At 39.6% G+C, this 19287-nt stretch overlaps 2 protein-coding genes across 9 annotated transcripts; one reads left to right on the forward strand and one right to left on the reverse strand.

The window, feature by feature from the left end:
- Positions 1-651: 651 nt before the first annotated feature.
- Positions 652-6896, reverse strand: THAP5 (THAP domain containing 5). 6 transcript variants are annotated; one of them, XM_071423642.1, is made up of 4 exons: positions 6829-6870; positions 6692-6794; positions 2710-2934; positions 652-2069 (listed from the first exon to the last, which is right to left on the reverse strand). In XM_071423642.1, exons 3-4 carry the CDS (start codon positions 2851-2853, stop codon positions 1134-1136), a joined length of 1080 nt encoding a protein of 359 aa, XP_071279743.1. In that variant the 5' UTR covers positions 2854-2934; positions 6692-6794; positions 6829-6870; the 3' UTR covers positions 652-1133. The 6 variants fall into 6 exon arrangements, with proteins under 6 accessions (XP_071279743.1, XP_071279744.1, XP_071279739.1 ...); XM_071423643.1 differs by having other exon boundaries at positions 2710-2899; positions 6661-6794; XM_071423638.1 differs by having other exon boundaries at positions 2710-2899; positions 6829-6866.
- A 118-nt stretch (positions 6897-7014) lies between these two features.
- Positions 7015-16344, forward strand: DNAJB9 (DnaJ heat shock protein family (Hsp40) member B9). Of its 3 annotated transcripts, none has more exons than XM_071423645.1 (4): positions 7033-7095; positions 10388-10458; positions 10784-11011; positions 12782-16344. In XM_071423645.1, the coding sequence occupies exons 3-4, from the start codon at positions 10795-10797 to the stop codon at positions 13210-13212; spliced, it is 648 nt and encodes a 215-aa protein (XP_071279746.1). In that variant the 5' UTR covers positions 7033-7095; positions 10388-10458; positions 10784-10794; the 3' UTR covers positions 13213-16344. The 3 variants fall into 3 exon arrangements, with proteins under 3 accessions (XP_071279748.1, XP_071279746.1, XP_071279747.1); XM_071423646.1 differs by having other exon boundaries at positions 7065-7095; positions 10391-10458; XM_071423647.1 differs by lacking the exon at positions 10388-10458 and having other exon boundaries at positions 7015-7095.
- The last annotated feature ends 2943 nt before the right edge of the window (positions 16345-19287 follow it).

A 19287-nucleotide genomic window follows, 5' to 3' on the forward strand; every position in this document is an offset into this window, starting at 1 on the left:
ACTGAACTTGTGGTGGTGGGGATGACACCATTTTGAATAAAGAAAAACATCCTCAAACAATCTAATGGTTGTAGAATATAATACACTACAAGAGTTCAGCTGGAAGGGGTGTAACAAGGATCACCCAGCACAGCTATGATGTCAAGTCAGGAACCAGACAATCTAGGACTTTTTCACTGTACTAGAGCATTCAGCAAGGCACACTGACAGAATAAGCAGAAGGTATTTAAGCAAATAATTTTCCTTGAAATGAATTATGGTATCTGTCTACTATAGTGACAACCCATGCCCTAGAAATAGTTAACAAAATCAGGAAAAGGGAATAAATTTCTAGTTTTGTAATTCTGTTTCTTGCAAAGTAAAATTCTGCTACTTTCACTAGCAACCTGCTCTGCAGAACATTGTTTCCTTCAATGTGTTATTAAGGGTATATGCATTACCCAGCTGCAGGCTGGAACAGGATCAGTGCAGACAGCACTCACTAAATAGAGCTTTCCCTTTTACTAACTAGCAAATACATCTGTGATTAAGATTGCGTTCCACTTGAGCTGAATCATAACAAAAAAAAATTAAAAATGAGATGGGCCTGTCCACTGGAATCGTATTCTTATGAGAATTTTTGTTTCTAGAAACAAATGAAAGAAAACACCCTTTATGCAGAAACAATTTTAATAAGATCAAAGCATACAAAAAACTATCTGAAGAATTGTTATAGGAACAGAAAACTAAAGAGCAATTTTGACCTCACTGGACAATGCATATGACAATGTACATATATAATTGTTCATCCTGTATGCTTATTCTGTCCATTCTACTGCTGTCCCCAATGCAGGCATTGCATGTTTCAGAGAAGCCTGCAGCTAAGAAAGGGTTAAATTATCTTTTACTGACTTGATTCACACATTTAAGAAAACTTCGCCCAATTTGTTTTTTTTTTTTTAATTTTACTTGCCAGTCATGTTTTACAGACAACATTCTACCACTTAGCTTAGCTTGATGTAACATTTTTAAGAATGCTATTCACATGATTTTCATTAGATGTTTAAAATGCCACAACTGGAAAAAAGTTAATTTGTCCAAAAGTACAGTCAAAGAGGTTAAAAAGATATTTGGGAACCATCAACTGAAAGCCTTTACTGTATCATAGTCACTTCAAGTGTTGTAAAGTAGTTTTCTACCAACTTCAGCTTTTCTTCAGAAAGCAGGTTTTCTTGCTTCAATTGTCTAATAAGAGCTTCCAAGGACCTGAGTCTCCCCAAAGTTTTTATCTCTTGCATTTCAAGTAAAGTTACCTTAGAGTGCAGTTTTGAAATTTTTTGCCAAAGGTGATCTCTGTCTATGTCTTGTCTGCAGTATGAATGCTCAGTCTGTAGTATTTCATTTCCATCATATTCAATCACTTCTGTCTCCTCTATGTCAAGAAACTCTTCCTTAACAGGCAGACAAGAAGTATTTACTCCTTCAGGCTCTTCAGGACTCTCAGCTGGCATAATAATAGCAATGACAGACTCTTCAGTTCCACTGAACTGTTCAATAGCTTGTGTGACTGTACTCAGTAAAACTGCATCTTCACTTGTCTGCACTTCAGAACAGACCACGTGAGGGACAGAATTCTCAACTGCATAGTCAGTAACAGACCCTAAAGCACTGTTCAGTTTCAGAGATGAATTCAAGCAGTAAGGGTCTGTAAATTGCAGGACTGTAGCTGTACAACCTCCTGAATGCTCTACAGAAGTATGAGCACCAGTAGCCTCCATGCTCTGGGCTGCTGCTGTCATTACAATAGGATTAGGCTGATGTATGTACTGCCTAGATGAACTGTCAAGGATGACATGGTCTGCCTGAAAGCCACCTTCATGTGGAAGCTGCAGGTTTTGAATTTGTAAAGGTTCACTCAGTGCAGTTGAGCAAACCACTTCTGCTTTTTCCTCTACATTTTGTGCAATTACAGAATTTTTCTTTGGTGTACAAGGTTCAAGTGGTACAGATACTTTCTCTGACACAACATTTGTTTCTTCCTGGTCTTTTTTCTGTACCTGCTGTGAACTGTTGTGAGAAGAATCTTTTTCCTGGAGGAGAAAAAAAAAATGAAAAAGAAAATCACCACTTTGTAAGAAGAAAATCACTGAGTATTAAAAAATTAGGCAGATCTCATTTCATAGCACGGTATTGCAAAAGTACTAACTTAGATGAGCACTGCTTAAAAATTACATCAGAGGCCCAAGAATTCATGTAAGCATCTTTCACAACTTTGCTTCAGGCTCTACATTTAAAAATACTATTTTAAAGCTGTAAAAGCAATAGTAGTGTTTGGGTTTCTAGTTTTGGTTTTTGTTTTTTTTTTTTTTTCTTACTGTGGTTTGGAGTTTTTTATTTGATTTATTGTGGGATTTTTTCAAACTCTAGGGAATTTGGACACAAGATACAGTAATTATTCTCATAAGAAATTTAACATTTTCTATAGTAAATGCTTCTTCAATCTCCAGTTAAAAAAGATATTGAACCTCCAATCAAACTAGGGGAAGTTGTTCTTCCTTTACATTATGGAATCACATGCTTTGTGTCAGCCCTGCTGACAAACTGTATTGATGGACAGGAATTCTATTTTTTAAATAAAATATAATTATCTGACAGATTAGACAATCTGTATAACATCAATAGTTGGTTAGCTTCATACTACAAAACAAAAACAGGATAGAAATAGATTACCTCATCATCTGGGCAAGAGAAAATGGTTGGCACAGCGGTGTTTTTCAAGTAGCGTATCCCCCACCGCACGTCCAGGGAATCGGGGGTGAAATGATCACTGCAGAGCAGCTGGTGCTTACTTGGAGTCCAGGAATCCCGCTTCATGTTCCGCAACCATTTCTCAAGTCTCTCTTTGTCATGAAGTGGGAATCTGGTGGGGTGCACGAGACACAGAGTACTTTGGACCTTATTAGCATAAGAGAATTGATAGACAAAATGCCTTGGTAATGCAAATGGAACTTTGAAAATTAGATCTAGATAGAAGAAATTAGATCTAGAAAGAAATTAGATCTAGAAAGAAGATTTAATCAGACAGGTTTACTGGAAAAAGAAAATCCTATTAAACTCTGCAAGCAAGAGATGTTGTTATATGCATAAGTTTGTGTATGTGATTTTAACCTAATCATTGTAGTACACATTACTAGTCTCCCTAAAATAGTATGTAAGTGCTTGTATCCCACAATAAAATAGAATTCTGATCACCAAGTCAGTCTCCCCATCTCTCTCCATCGCCGAAAAGAATCTTTTTAAAGCAGTCAAAAAGACAAACAAGAAAATATACAAAACCCCCTGTTATTGTTGTCTTTCTTTGTTTTAAATAAGAATATTAGAAGGTAGCCTTCCTTTAGAAAAGATTACAATAAATTTTTTTCAAAAATTAAATGCTTATCTGGATGTCATGTACATGTTAATCCAATCATTATATACATTATTTCTAGTTGGGTATTTGCTCTGGAATTCAGAAGCACAATTTCTGATTTCTAGTAGCCAAGGGTTTCAGAATCCATGGCCAAGATGTTTTGAAAGGTTTGATCGTACAACACTTGCTCAGAAAGCAGTTCTGCTGAAGGGAGATGAAATACTGAGACATAATTTAAACAAAGTTAAGACTGGTCTTCATTTTATTAATAGTATTTCTTGGGCTTATTTGTCTTTCTAGATACAACTAGTATTTTCTGTTTAACAGAGTACCTCATACATGCCCCTCTTTGGATTATCAGATAATTTGGCGATGCAAATATTTCCAATACAGGTTTTAAATTTTGTTCAAAAAGTAAATGCATGCAAATGCAAAGCATTCCTATATTTTGTGTTTCAGCAATTAAACTTTCTCACAGTGTTAGGAGCCCAGATCACATTTTATAGTTTAGAATTAACTTTTCCATCATCTAACCTACCTGAAAAGGCAAATTATGAGTATACAGCCTCATAGAAAAAAAAACTGACTTTAAAAATACATGCAAAATGGTCAGACATCAGAAAGAGAACTAAATTAAAAAGAAAGTGTATGACATGTGACAACATGTAATTTACTTAATGACAGGCAATACACAAATGAAAAGGAAATTAAAGGCTTATTATGATGCATGCACAGTCAAGAAGTGATGGTAACAGGAACATGAACATTCAGATCACTCTTGTCTCTCTCCTCTTCTCAGTCAGGTATCAGGGTATTTGAAATGTAGTTGAAATGTTTCTCTGGTGCGTATCAATTTTACTTTAACTCTAGCAGATAACCACATATGATACATATGTGTCATTCAAACCATAAGTTGAATTCTGAGCACTGTTAAGTGACTACTGTTCAGAAATCAATATTCCTGAGCATCATGAGTAACAATAGTTACAAAGTAAAAATTTCTGCTTCTGTAATCGCACCCTCAAATCCCTGAAGCTGCAGGTTTCCTCCAAAAGCCACACATAGCAGCAGACTATAGCAGGCCCCGTGTTCCAAAACTGCAAACTCAGGTGATTTTGAGAGGAAGAGTGCTGAAATTCACAGCATACAGGTGCATGCCTTTACCCCTTCCCCAATCTTTTGAATTTGTTGCCATGTAAGTCTTCAAATTACCAAGGAAACAGAGCAGGCGTTTGATGCACCCAGCTCTGTGTATCTGCAGGAATGCAAGGAATAATGCAAGGAGTAAGAACACAGCAACCTCTGAAGAACAAGTTAGAGGTTCAGGCTTTTCAAATCCTGTCTGCTTAGATCATGTACACCCAGAGGCAGCATTGCATGTATGACAGAGCATGCTCCTCGGTAACACAGCTTAGCCTGGCTGTCACTGCAGAGGTCAAAAAAAGTCTCCCAAGAAGACGATGGTTTCCTTTCATTGAAGGTCATGTCATGACTCACACCCTCTCCAAGAAGGCCTTGGGAACACTTGCTCCCACTGCAGTTACCCTCACAACACAGGACCCACTGCTCTACCCAGACTCAACCAGCTTCAGATGGAAAATAAAATAATCTGTAGCAAGAGAAGGGTCTGATAGTGAAAGTTATTATTTTAGCTTAAAGGCAACTTTGCTAAAACCTGTTCATGCTTCAACTCCTCACTAATCAACAGAATCTGTTCTCTAGTGTAAACAAGACACAAAAGAAGGGGAAATGGAAAGAGGAAGTGGACAGAATTTATTTAGCAGCTGCCATCATTACCCAAGTCAAAGACGTGAAGAAATAAAACAAAGAAGAGCAGTTAGGCCAGTTGAGATTAGGTGACAAAGGGTTTGGAAGGGGCTCAGACCCCAACCACAGAGCAGCAGAGGACTTCGGTGGTGGTAAGAGGCAAGGGAATAAAACTTGCAATTCATGTCAGCAGTAGTCACTAATATAAGGCAAGAGAATCTATAAATCAAATCTCAAACCCCTTCTACAGGAGCATGAAACTCAGAATGGAGCACAACTCAAAGGCTAGATACACCAGCTAAGTTTTGGCAATCATCTCCATACTGATGCCATACATTTGAATATGTATGTATACATGTCTCAGTGCTCAAATTTGTTTTGATTATCCATGTGACATGCATGTTCTCTAAAGCATAAGGGAAAAGAAATTATTTTTCTTATTGTTTTATGATGCATTCCATGTTAGAAATGTGCCAGGGAAATAAGCTTTCCTTCAATCTAAAATAAAATTTCTTTCAAAGCAGTCTTCCTGTAGGTCTTCCTACACCGCCTTCCTGATATTGGAATAACTATGACTAATCAGAAACTGAAAGGAAACCTAGTTTGAGGTATAAATTTTACCAAAACAGATTTTGAGGCTAATTGTGAAACTTATTTTTCAAATTTTTCTTAAGTTGCTTCTGCTGACAAACGGTTCCATACTTTTATTCTATACAAATACATTCATATTTAGTTACCTGCACTATGTTTCTCTCAGGATTGTGAAATACTTTTTATAACTCACCATCCTGGGAAGCAACAGCCATATAACCACAACAGGGCAGAGGTTACTGCAGGCCTGGGATGGTGACTGGTCCATGCAGAGTCTGCACAGCACAATGCAGCCACCATAAACTGGTTTTGGCAACCGAAGTAGCTAAGATCCAGCTAACTCAGCTGCTTCCTAACAACAAGCAATGCCTCTGTTCACAGCACAGGTAAGGTAATAATTCTAGTGGCAAAGTTTAATTTTAAGGAATCATTTTATCTTTACTAGCTTAACTCTTCCTGGCCCTTCTCCTGGCATGTAACCCGTAATACACAAGGCATTTCACCATTAAGCCAAAGCCTGCCCTGCTGGAACATCGCTTCCACAGAGGCAGCAGCGAAACAGAGTCAGAAGTGCAAATTTTATTTTTCAGTCGAATCTCCTTGCTCTTCACTTCACGGACCCTCTGCACCTATTCCAGAGTCCTTAGACGCTGCCGTGTCATCGCCCCCTAACCCAAGTTCCGTCTGTCCGTCTGTCCTGTGCGAAGGACGGTGTGTGCAATTACACCTCAGCTGTCCGCTCTTTATTCCCTATACCTTCCCTTCCCCCAGGGGTCAGCGACCTTTCCCTCCAGCCCCCCGGGAGCAGGCGGGGTTCCAAGGCGACCACCAGCGTGGTCCACCCGTGCCGCTGAGTCTTTCGGCCATTTACTTCCGCAGTGGGGCTCCCCACTGCCGCCACGGCCAGCGCTCACCCAGGCCCTGCCCCGCTCCGCGGCCACTCACGGGTAGAAGCTGAGCTTGCGCTTGTCCTTGGCGCTCTGGCCGCCGCGGTTCTTGCAGCGGGTGGCTGCGCAGTACCGCGGCATGGCGGCCAACCCGGGCCGGGCTGAGCTGGGCTGGGCTGACCTAGGCGGGCTGACCTGGGCTGGGCTGGGCTGGGCTGGGCCGGGCCGGGCCGGGCCGGCGGCGGCGCCGCCTCCCCACAGCGCCCCCAGCGGCGGGTGGTGGTGGCGGCGCCGAGGTTGCGACCTGTCGCGTGCACCGCGTCACGTGCGCCCCGGCGACCAATGGCGCAGCGCTTCGTGTAGGAACGGCGGGGGGCCGGACTGCGCGAGCGCCGGGCGCGGGCGGGCGGGAACGGTGGCGGCGACGCCGAGGGGCGGCGGGGAAGCGGGGCCGGTGTTGAGGTGAGCACGGCGGGGAAGGGCCGCGGCCGCCGGGTGAGGGCTCCGAGAAAGTGGAAGGTTGCTGAAGTGGGTGGAGTGATAGGCGAACGCGGACGGGTCGGGAGGGGGGCGCTGGGGGCAGCGTGGGAAACAGGCGGGGGAGCGCAGAGAGGGGCCGCTGAGGCCCGGTGCGGAGCTTTTATTTGGAATGTGGGCCTCCCTGGGCCGCCTTGCGGTGGTGTTTCCCAGCCTGGCTGCTCTGGAGTGGGAGAGCGTCGCTGAATGTGGCTGTTAGCGGCTGCCCAGCTCTGGCCTGGCCCCACCCGGTGGTGCGGTCCGGCTCCAGCGAGGTCTTAGGGGTCTGTATAGGCAGGGTGGTGTCAGGTTGATTCCTTCGTTTCCCTGTGCTCCAGGGCAAGATTCAGGAACCTTCTTCTATATTTGCTTTCGAGTCAGTATAGGAGAGGCCAAGACAAGTACAAGCCCCTCCGCTTGACAGACTTGCCTGTAGCTGCTTGAGGACTGGAAGACTTGCTTACTCATCACATTAGTCGGTGGTAGGAGAACCGAGGGAATACCTCGGTAACTTTATTACTATTAGAAAATTGCTTGCAGAAATAATTACAGGACGTGAGCATTCCACAGGTTAGTGTATAGCAATTCTGTAATGAAAGCAGTAGCAGAACTCTAGTGATGCTCCGTGTTTTCTGAGTACGTGAGACTTTGAATATAAGCATTTATCTAAGATTTTGGTTAACTACTTTCAAAGAAGGATGGAATAAGGTATTTGTGTTGCAAGATGAAGTAGCTTCTTATTTTCTAAATCTGACAGGTTTTATTCTTGGTGCATCATCCTCAAACATCCCTTCATTGTGCAGCTGTTGTTAAACAAATGAAGAACTGATTGTTATTACTTCTGCAGTACTTTGGATAAACATTAGACAGTGCACTTCTTGTACAAAGGTGAATAGTAGTTGAGATCTGTACCTACTCACCCCACAGAATTAAATAGTTATTATGTGACCTAAGGTCTCTTACTTCATTGATAGATGTACCTAAATTAAGTACACAGATAATTATTAGAAGAGCTCATTATTGCATGAGCTTAATGTGTACAGAATTTATTGAATTTGGGAAGGTGGTTTAAGTAGCTGCAGTGTATGACCTGGAAAGTGCAACTTACGTGTCCCTTTTTGATTGAGAAACACAGGGTGAAGAGACATAAGCAAAAAAAAAGTATTTAAGAGACTTTATTTTGAAAGGGATTGTAAAAATAGTTTGGAATGGCAAGGCTGAAGTCGTTGGCAGTCGCAACACTAAGATACCGACAGCATATAAAATAGGTGTTTTCTAAAAAGTAAATTGAATAATTGACAGTATCTAAATATAAGACTTGCTCTCTCTGATAACTGTGAAGTTTAAAATGCTGCTTATACTGGAGTTTTATTTGTGTTTTGTTTTTATTTACATCTTATTCTTAAATTTGAGTTTGATTGATTTGTTCAAGGGCAGCATTAAATCTGTGTTTGCTAGTTTAAAAGATTGTGAAAATTAAGTCCCTTTTTTTACTATGCTTTAGAAATCAAATATAGCAAAGAACTTCATTGCAGAACTCCTAATGTAAAGAACTGTAGGAAAAAAAAAATCAGGTGTGTTTTGTTATCAGAAATAATACAAGTTGAGATGGTGAGCCAGAGCAGAAAACCTGAAGGACTAACTTGATGATCTCCGGCTCTCATGGGTTATGAAAGAGGGGTTTGCTCTTAGTGGAGGACATGAGCTGTTCCTTTTAGCTCTTTTCAATGTTCAGTAGCAGAAGTAGGATGGTTGACCTTAAGAGAGTGCAGCAGGTGATTATGCAAGCATGATGCAGGTGTGGGCTAATGAAGCAAATTAAAACAATCACATATGTGAGATGAACACGTAAGTCTGCATCTATAAAGCACTAACAGAAAGAAAGCCCTTAAAGCATGGAAGGATATATATGTGTGTGGTTCTTAGTGCCCAAGTCGTAAAATTTCAGGTTAGTGAAGTGGTGAGAGAAGGTATGTGGGAAAACTTGGTACTAAAAATATGTCTGATATTGTGCATGGAGAATACTGGAACGAACTATCCATTTGGTATTTAAGTACACTGATCAAAATACAATTTGTTTCAACTGCTGCCCCTTAACACTTGATATCATTCAGGCTGCTGGCCAAATAAATGCTTAAGAGGGCATGGGTAGATTAATCTTGCAGGCCTTTTGCTCTTGTCTCACAGCATTCATTTTAGCCCCCTGACTTGCCTATTGGAAATGGTATTCTTTTTTCCATTTTTGGTTCTTGCTTTTTTAAATTTTGTTTAGAGGGAATTGACTTTCACGTAAATGTTTAATTTTCATGTGTATTAGGTATTCAAAGGTTTTGAATTCTGCCTGACAAATTTTGGGTCCCATGCTGGCTAGCAAAAGTGTTCTGACTTTAATGGTGCTCAGACTGTAATTTTGTTTATTCAACTTTCAGGAAAGTAACACCAATTGTGTCATGAGTTGTTCTTACAGTACATTTAAATCAGTGTAATCTGGTGGGGGGGACATGTTACATGTGGAATGTTTAGGGTCTTGTTATACATCCTTCTGATCAGGTGTCAGCCAGCATTCTGTCTTTGAATGCACTCTGTGTTTGCCTTTCTGCACTCTGTGTTTTAAATATAATATGCACAGGCATATTATCTGTCCTCATCTTCTAGTAGGAACAGCTCACTCTGTCCTTCATGAAAATCATAAGACATCATGTGGCTATGTGGAACTGTTTCGTTAAGTCATTATATATGCCACAGTTTTCCCCTAAGTTCTGATATATTTGTTTCAAAATATATTTTTTTGACAGATGAGTTGTTGAAAAAAAAATTACAGCTTTTTTTAAGAGTTTTAATTATTGTTGAAGATACTTGTCTTGTATAAAAGACGTATTTTTGCCTTCAGTTCTAACACTGAGGGTTTCATATGTAAACCTTTCTATGCAGTGGTATTTATCAGATTAATTCTTTGATATCAAAGATATGGTAGGTGTTTTCCTTTATAAAGCAATCTGATATGCAGATGAGCTAAGCCAGCCTGTTGTTAAATAGAGGAAAGTGTGCTTTACTTGGCTGAACTCTGGAAGTGAATGATCTGCTTTTTATTATGTTCACCTTAGGTGGGTTAAACAAACTGAAGCTGAGCATGAGTGTCTGATAGTCTTGTCTTCCTGCACCTCACAGTCATCTCTAGGCCAGTTGTATTTTCATGCTCCTGTTGTTGTACCAGCTAATCAGTCACTTGGTCTTCCAGCAGGGTCACTACTGGTCGGAGCTACTCTGTTTGGGGTCCTAGAACTCAAGATTAATGTAAAGCTAGTTCAGGTATGGCAGTGTGAATGTTAGATGCAATGAAATGTGCTGTGTATTTACTTTTGCAACTTCATATGACACTGATCAGTGAAATGTAAAACAAACACTAAAGTGGTTGTTATGTATATGAAATGTCGCTTTGCAGTGTTTTCACTTACGTGTTTTGTGAATATGAAAACGGCGTAAGGGAGTTTGACAGGTGTAAAGCAGCGTGCTTACAAGTCTGGCACTGACTCTTGTAACATGCTGGTCTTCCTCTGCCAGCCTACAGCTGTAACTAACTTGTTGTGGAATGTAAAACAACTTGTTCTTCAAGTATATTTCCTTTTCTTTTTAGGAACTGGAGAAATGGCCACTACACAATCTGTCTTCACATTTGCTCTCTGCATTTTAATGATAACGGAATTAATTCTGGCTACAGAGAGCTATTATGATATCTTAGGAGTTCCAAAAAATGCTTCTGACCGCCAGATTAAGAAGGCATTTCACAAGCTGGCTATGAAATACCACCCTGACAAAAATAAGAGTCCTGGAGCAGAAGCAAAATTTAGAGAAATTGCTGAAGGTAATATATACTATCTATGGTCATAATTTGATACGTGTCTTATATCTAGAATGTAAGTGCATTTTGTTTTTACTGAATAAGAGGTATAAAGGGTTTTTTTTTTTTTTGAATTCCACTTAAGTGCTGTCAGATATAAAGCATCAAAATCTGAGTTGTTTCTTTGTTTCTGTGTTCTTGCGCATAGGAAGGCCTTTTACACAGTTTATGCATTTCTGCTTATTGGCTTTTGGCATATTCTTCTTCTCACAAAAAATACTTGGTCGTAGGACAGCTTTAGCCCTAGGATCTGTTTCATAAGATCTGGCTCAGGATTACTACCAGGGCTTCAGGAGGGCCTTACAGCAACCTTGCAGTAACTGTGGGGAGATAATTAGAAAACACACAGCAGGGTGCTTCAGTGGGTCATGGTGGAAATACAATAGACAACAGGTGAAAGAGGTTCAAGTGGTTATAGGGAGAAACTTTTTCACCTTGAGGATGATGGTTGGATTTGAGGATCTCAGAATTCTTTTCCAGTCTTAACAATTCTGTGATTATGTTCTACAGGCCAGTGTTAGAACAAATTACCTAGAGAGGTTGTGCAGTCTCCAGCCTTGGCACTTTTGAGGAATGATTGGGTAAAGCGCTGACTAGCCTAGTCCGATCTCATAACTGACCCTACTTTGAGCAGGAGGTTAGAGTAGAGACTGAGGTCATGTCTAACTTGAACTATCTGTGATCCTACAAATATAACACTTACAAGTATTGGGTGATAAAATGGTAGAAGTGGATAATCAAGAACAGAAAGACTTGGTGAAAAATGAGGTATACCCACTTCTGTTCCCTGTAGACTCAGGTATAACATCCATCTATTTGTGTAGTTCTCTTAACTAAGCTAAATGGGATATCTGGCTTTTACCTTCTTGTCTGCAGAAGAACTGTTTTGAAAGAAAAGTGGTTAGTAATATAAAGAAAGGGAGTCACAGCCTCGTTAGATACTCACTGCAGTTGTTAGCACCTACTACAGGAGGAAGTAGGAACTCTTAAATGTTGAATTATATAGAATAATTGCAAGTCTTTGACAGATAAGAAAATGAGTTTTTAAAATATTTTCTTATCAGAATGGGTGTATTTTCTATCAGAGTTTCTGCCTTGGAATACCAGTAGCTGTAGTTCTAAACCAAAGATTGGAGGTAAATCTAATTTCATTTTGGGTATATCCAGTCACGAAATCTAGGTTTATTGCTGAACTTGTGTGAACTTGTGAAAAATGGAGAATTGACACATGGTGAAATGAATTTTCTTTATTTCCTCAGTTTTTATGTTGCTTGTAACTGGTGTAGCTGGAACTTGCTGGCTGGCAAGTAGCTTTGCAGATGTTGCCCTGTGTTTCTGTGATAGGAGTGCAGCAGGTCCTTAGAACATCTAACTCATCCTTCTGCCTTCAGGCTTTCTGATCACCACCTCTCACTGTTATTTTGTTTCAAATCTAAATGCTAATATGTATTGGTAGTTAAACTGTGTTGTATTATGTGTAACCTATCCTCATAATATAGCTGTGTTTGTTATTGTAAGTACTATTTTGATGCAGTTTATTTTGGTTTGGAGAAAGGTAAATAAATGTAGAGCTCTTGATTGGGCTCGAGCATTGAATGAAAGTCTTGTTTGAAATTTCTTCGGTTCAGGAAGAGTGGGAGAGAAAGCTGCTGTTCTTTGTGTTTGTGTATGGTTTTTTTCTGGTGTTTTGAATGGAAATGAACTGTAACTTTTTTTTTTTTTAAACATAAATAGCATATGAAACATTGTCAGATGAGAATAAACGAAGAGAATATGATCAGCTTGGTCGTCATGGAGGAAGAGGAAGTAATGGAAGTCCATTCCATCAGTCATTTAATTTCAACTTTGACGATCTCTTCAAAGACTTTGACCTGTTCAGTCAAAACTCGCGGTCAAAAAAGCACTTTGAAAATCACTTCCGAGGTCATCGGGAGGCTCATAACCGGCAAAGACGTTCTTTCCAAGAGTTTTCTTTTGGAGGTGGACTGTTTGATGATGTGTTTGAAAATATGGAAAAAATGTTTTCCTTCAGTGACTTTGAAAATGCACACAGACACGCGGTGCGAACTGATGCCAGGTTTCATGGATCCAGCAAGCACTGCAGGACTGTCACTCAGAGACGAGGAAACATGGTTACCACATACACCGACTGCTCTGGACAATAATGTTTACTTTCTTCTAAACTTTTCTTCTTTACTCAACATCTTCATAATCTTTCTTGGTTTTGTGCTAACATGGAAGAAATTCTCTGAACTGTATTTTCTAAAAAACACTTAAACTACTATGAAGAAGTTGTAGATGAAATTAATCTTCAGAATAGAAACAACATGCTGTTGGAAAGTAAATGTGTCAACAACTACTTAGAATGGGAGAGAAGTAATCTCATGTGACAGAAAAAATTATATATATTTCAGATTAGTAAACACTTTCCCTGAATTTGAACACAAGATATATATTTTTCATTTCAGAAATGTAATATAATTTTTTTCATGTAAGCCACTTCAGGACTGATTGAATTACTTGTGTGTGGATTGAAGCAGAGGAGATACTTTAATTTTGATGTGCTGCTTTTTTTTTAATAATTTCTTTCCAAGTTTGCACTTGCAGTTTTTACCTGATACAGATTTACTGTGCAAATTACATAATTTACACAAAATAGCAGCAGAAATATAACTTCCCTGGGTCTTTGTTACTCTCTCTAGCATTGCAAAAGTATTAGTAAAAACCTTACTTTTTGAAGTTGGAAAATAGCAAGGGAATATGTGAAGACTGTGAGTGATGTAGGAATTAGTTTCATTTCTGAATTGGCCTGAAACGATCTTAGGATTTGAATAACCCTTTACTTATTTAGGGACATAGGGATATTCATGTACATAAGTTTGTGTGCACACAAAGTTTTTGTTTTGGTTTTTTTTCCCCCTCCTTCCACAATACAAATATCTCTCTGACAAGGTTTGGAAGGGCACACCCAAAACACTCTTGTTTTATTCTTACAATATTACCATGTGTGCAATGTACTTTTTGTAACTCACTTTATGAAACTAAAATATCCCTCTGAGATCTTAGGAACTTGAACAGGGTGAGCTTGTCTACAGATTCATGGTGTTCCTGAAAGGGCCTTAGTAAAAGCTACAGTGTTTAGATTGGCAGATTTATTACCTGTCAGCAGGAATTTTTTCAGTGTTGTGATTTGAGAGGTAAATTCTTAGCCTAACCACAGAGCAAAACTGAAAATTGCAATCCTTGTATTCATCCAATGCCTTGTGGGGCTGGAAACTTCTAATAAGGACAGCACTAATGGGTATTGATTTTAGCACCATGGAAACTCACAACCAGTATAAAATATATACTTAAAACTAAAAAGGAAGAAAAAAAACACCAGAAAATGCTGCACAACAAAGCCCCCAAATACTTCAGCTGATGTCAATCAAAGAGTTCTGTTGTAGCTTAGTTTAACTAGTATCTTCTGTTTGACTAATCATACAGGTTTAGTTTGTTAAATTGGCTGTCCCTTTAGAACTGGGAAGTAAGAATTTACCTTTCAGGTTGATTGCATGAGCAAAATAAGCATTTTAACTAGCAGTGTTCTAAATAGGCTTTGACTTCTTAAAATCTTTATTAAGAGGTTTAACCCTTTGCTTCTTGGATAGATATTGAAAGCTGCCTATTTGTTAAGGAACTTTGGCCTTCCCCTCCAGTGTATGTATTATCACTTGTTTTCATTGCCTAATCCTTGGAATGGATTGTTGCGCTATATTAAGTGCTTTTCCTTTTCTGTGTTCTTTATTTATTAATAGACTAATACCTCATATATGGTCTTTTATTAAAAGCCAGTAATTTGTGCAACATTATCGGAATGTGCAATATTCTTACAGTAAGAAAAGTGCTGGATTTAGTGTGTTTTTTTTTCACCCTTTTCTGTGTAAGTAGAGATTTTTGTTTCTTCTGTATAATTAATATATGATTCAAGCAAAAGTTGTACTTTTCTGTAGATTTCTGCATTTATTTTCTTTAACATACTCCATTAGTCCTGTGCATGAATCAAGCTATCTGCCCAGTTTATATCATATAGGCATCCAAGTGAACAAATTATTAACTTGAAGTTATGAATTACTTTCTCTCACAAAGATTAAGTATTAAACATGAGAGTATTTGTGAATGTCCTTTGGTAGGAGGCAACTCTAGAAGTGGGATGCACAGGTAAAATATTAATGCCTTTCTTAGTTGAGTGAATATTTTCTTAATTAAAAAACAAAAATTTTCTTAATTAAAAAAAAAAACAAAAAGGAGATAGTAGAATGAGCAATTCACTTAGGTCCCTTCCTGAACTCTAAATTAAAGGGAATGAAAGCTAAAATGAACACTATCAATTGTACGAAACACATTTCACCCCAAAAACTCAAGTCATTTAAGTGACTATATAAGTCCACAATCTTTCAGGCTAAACTTAAGGGTGAAAATAAGGGTCCTGGCTGCTTCTGGACTAGTTTCCCCTCTTAGGAATGCTCCAAACTTAGTGCAAAGTGTACATGTTTTCCTGATCTCTTTAAAGTGTAAGTATGAAACTGATAAGAAAACCAGTAGTGTTGCTATTTTTATAGCTGATCCACCTTTAAAAAACTTCTGCCTAGTTTATTTTAACTTGCTTTCATATTATTTCTCTTAATTACTTGTTATGGGAAAAACAACAAATGCTTTCCATTATTTCTATGGGCTTCTCCAAGTCACCTTCTGGTTGTTTTTGTTGTCGATTGAAGGTCAAATCCGCAGAAACCAGTGTATGGCTGTCCCTGTGGTTGATGGGTTTACTTGGAATAGGCCTTAGCTGGGGAAATTCGGGCAGGCTTTCCTCAGCCAAGAGTCTTCACTTTCATGGCCCTCAGAACACAAGCTTGCAAAACATGTTGTGCTTCTCACTTATTCGGAGCTCTTGCACATTCTTTCCCCTATTTATAGTGTTCGCTTCATGGCAGGCTCCAGCGGAAGTCCTGGTATAACCTTATGACATCCCTGACTTCAGAGTGTCTTAAGTGCCATTTTTGATCTCTCTTTAAATCTTATGAAAATACCCAGCAAAATCAGTTTTTGTTAGATAAGGGTGAAAAATAAAATCCTGATCAATTTTTTGAAAGTAATTTATGCATATGTAACTCTAAATGATTTAGTTTTTGAAACTACCATCAAAGTGGTTTTTATATGTTTGTTTTCTTCCCATTATACTTTTGAAACACAGTATCTAGTGGAGATAAAAGTACTGTAAAGTTAGAGTGCCATTACATTAAACACATGAAAATTAATGGTGTGATGTGTCTTTTTTCTTTTCTTTTTTTATCATTTGCTTCAAGATATAGATGGGAAGCCAAATTGAAGTGGTTTCATGTGGTGCTTGTGTTTTATGGAACATTTTGACTACTGCATTTTCCCTGAATGAGATGGTGGAGTTGTCAGGGAGAAGAGAGTGGGGCTGAAAAAATGGTCAATTTCACCTGATTTGTATTTTTTTGGAAATGTTTTGAATGGATTTGAGTTAAGAAATTATGCCTTTAAACAAAGCAGGCAAACAAGCCTGTGCAAAAGGACTTTTTTTCTGAGAAGCAGGGGCTGTAAGAGCTGAGAGCTTCTGCCTGGAGCTGATGGGTCACTGTCTGTGCTCTGCCCTGCTGAGGGGTGTGAGGGCAGTGTGGCCAGTGCTAGAGGCTTGGAGTGTCACAGGGAATCAGGTTCTGAAGGCAAGGTCAGGTGCTGTTGTGCTAATCCACAAGGCTGCTTGCTAGTTCTTGTTTTCTGGGTCTGATCTTTAAAAGGTGGAGGGTGTGAAAATTTCGGGATTTGGTTTGTTTCATCTGGCCATTTCTCATTAGAATTATCCTCCTTGGAACCCAAGCAAACTGTCATCTTAATAATGCAAGCCTAGATTTTGAGGACTAAAAGTGTTGGAAACAATGTATGATCTGCAGTATATTTTTATGGTGAGGAATGTAAGGGTTTTTAAAAATTATTTGTAAATTGAAGACTCATTAGAAGTGTCTGTTGGACTTGAAAGCCACGTGTAGAGTTTGTCGGCTGTGCCAGGTATGGGTCTCCTTTCAGGATAAAACGCTGTTCAGAGGATTGTTTGGCTCTGGCAGCCGTTGTGGTTGAGGCTGACTGGTCTGCCCTCGGATAGTGAGTGATTCACACAGCCGTGCTGCTGGCTTCAGTCCTGTGGGCACCTGTTCCTTCAGGAATGGGCAGAGACCAGCTCTGTGGAGGCCACTTTGCAGTTGTGATATCCCTTGACTGTCAGTCACTCCTGGTACAGGTCTGAATCAATTCTAGGCTATGGCTGTGCTTCATCCTTGATTCCAGTTCCTTTTTTTGAAAAGTTTTTCAAAACAACAAACTTTTCCAAAATCAAACAAAAAATGGACACAATAATAAAAAAAACCGATACCAAAGCCCAACAAATCTGCTTTGAAGTGACGTACTCCAGAGCTTAATTTGGGGCATGTTACCTGTTACGCAGTGGCGTGTGATTCAACAGCATCTATTTTACAAACTACAGTGGCACTGAAATGAACATTACTGCTTGCGTTGTTCCTGCTGAGGTTGCAGTTGCACCAGAAGATGGTGTGGAGATGCTCAGGTCCCTCAGGGATGGTTGCAGGATTCTGCCAAGGCTCTCAGACACTGGGTGGAGATGGCAGACCGTCTTGTCCAAGCAGCTCTTCTGGGACAGTCCACCAAGGAATAAACGTGATATTAATAGATCTTTTTTGTGTGTTTGCACAAAAAAAGAGTGGGGTTGTGCTGGGGGTTGTGTTGACTTGTGTATGAGTTGTGTGTTTCTCTAGGCTGGCAAAAACTGATGCTCCTCTCCAAGGCATCCATGAGGGGAGAGGGATGTCTGACACGCCTTTGCTCAGCCTGATACCTGATCTCCAGCAATGGGCAGCTGGGAATGGGTGCTGACAGCTCAGTGGCACTGGTGCAGTGGAACCACTGACCACTGTTGATTGGTGGTGTTAATAGCTGAAATCATGAACCTATCTTAGGTGGACTGTAACATCTCATGTATTAAGCTGAAGAATTCTGGCCAGTATACGTGTGGTAGCTAGAAGCAAAAGCAGAGACTGTTATTGTTACTCCAGATAGTTAGGCTGGATTTAGAGGAAACAGAAGTATAGAATATTGAATAATATACATCAAGACACCCTGAAGCTATACTTGTGTTGCTGTCTTATGAAGATTTTTCTAATTCCATACTGAATACTCTTGTTAAGCACCACTTATCACTAAAATTTTATCTAGATATGAGAAAGAAAATGAAGTGTTAGTGGTTACTAGTTGGATGTTATTGCCGTTCATCTCCCACTGATATAGGAAAGATGAAGTGAGCTGTGTGGAGGTTGCAATAGAGTTTAACCCATTTTGCTTTAGGATGTTGAACTTGCAAGATTTTTAGCCTTCAATATGAGGATTTTAGGTGGTGATCTAAATGACAAGTTGTGTGTTATGCCCACATGGCAGTAGTACCATACCTGTCTCTTCTGCTGTGCAGCAATAGGCACTTCAGGGAACTCACATTATAAAGCAGAGCTGTGTGGTAGCAGCATTTGCCAGATTCCACCTGGTTGAAGCAGGGGAATCCATTGCAGCACCATGATCTTTAAAGCTGAGCATGCAGAGCTCCAGCTGAGGGAGAAGGTGCTTTCTGTCCAAATTGCTTAATGAATCCCAACAATGACTTTGATACAGTCTTTCTGCTTTAATATGTAAATTTTTGCATTGAAATTTGTTTTAAAATTATATGGATCTTCAGTCTGTCAGGCAGCCAATGCCTGCTTGGGTGGGTGGTTCTGCCACCTCTTGGTAGCTCAAATTTGGAGACAGGTGGGGAGGCAGGGCAGAGGAAGGGCTCACATTGTTGCTGGGAGCAGAGTGCAGATGTTATCACTTGCGTACAAATAAATTAAATCATTACCTCTGCAGATGGAGCATAAATATAGCTTGCTTCTGCTGGCAGCTGAATGCAGAGCTTGTGGCTTGTTGGTAGAAATGTTATTGCTATCAAAACCACATATTTTCCTCACCTCTTCTTACACTGTACTCCCCTCTGGTTTTTTTCTGCTTTTGATGACTGATGACTCTGCTCCAGTTGCTGTATTTTCCCCATTTGGCAGTGGCTATAGTAGTTATGTTTCTACTTGCTTTGCAGATTTTTATCAATTGACTTTAGTTCATACGTACAAAACTTTTTT

The sequence above is a fragment of the Agelaius tricolor genome, unplaced genomic scaffold (assembly GCF_023055355.1).
Source record: "Agelaius tricolor isolate 1412-34295 unplaced genomic scaffold, bAgeTri1.0.p SCAF_3, whole genome shotgun sequence".
Lineage (NCBI taxonomy): Eukaryota > Metazoa > Chordata > Aves > Passeriformes > Icteridae > Agelaius > Agelaius tricolor.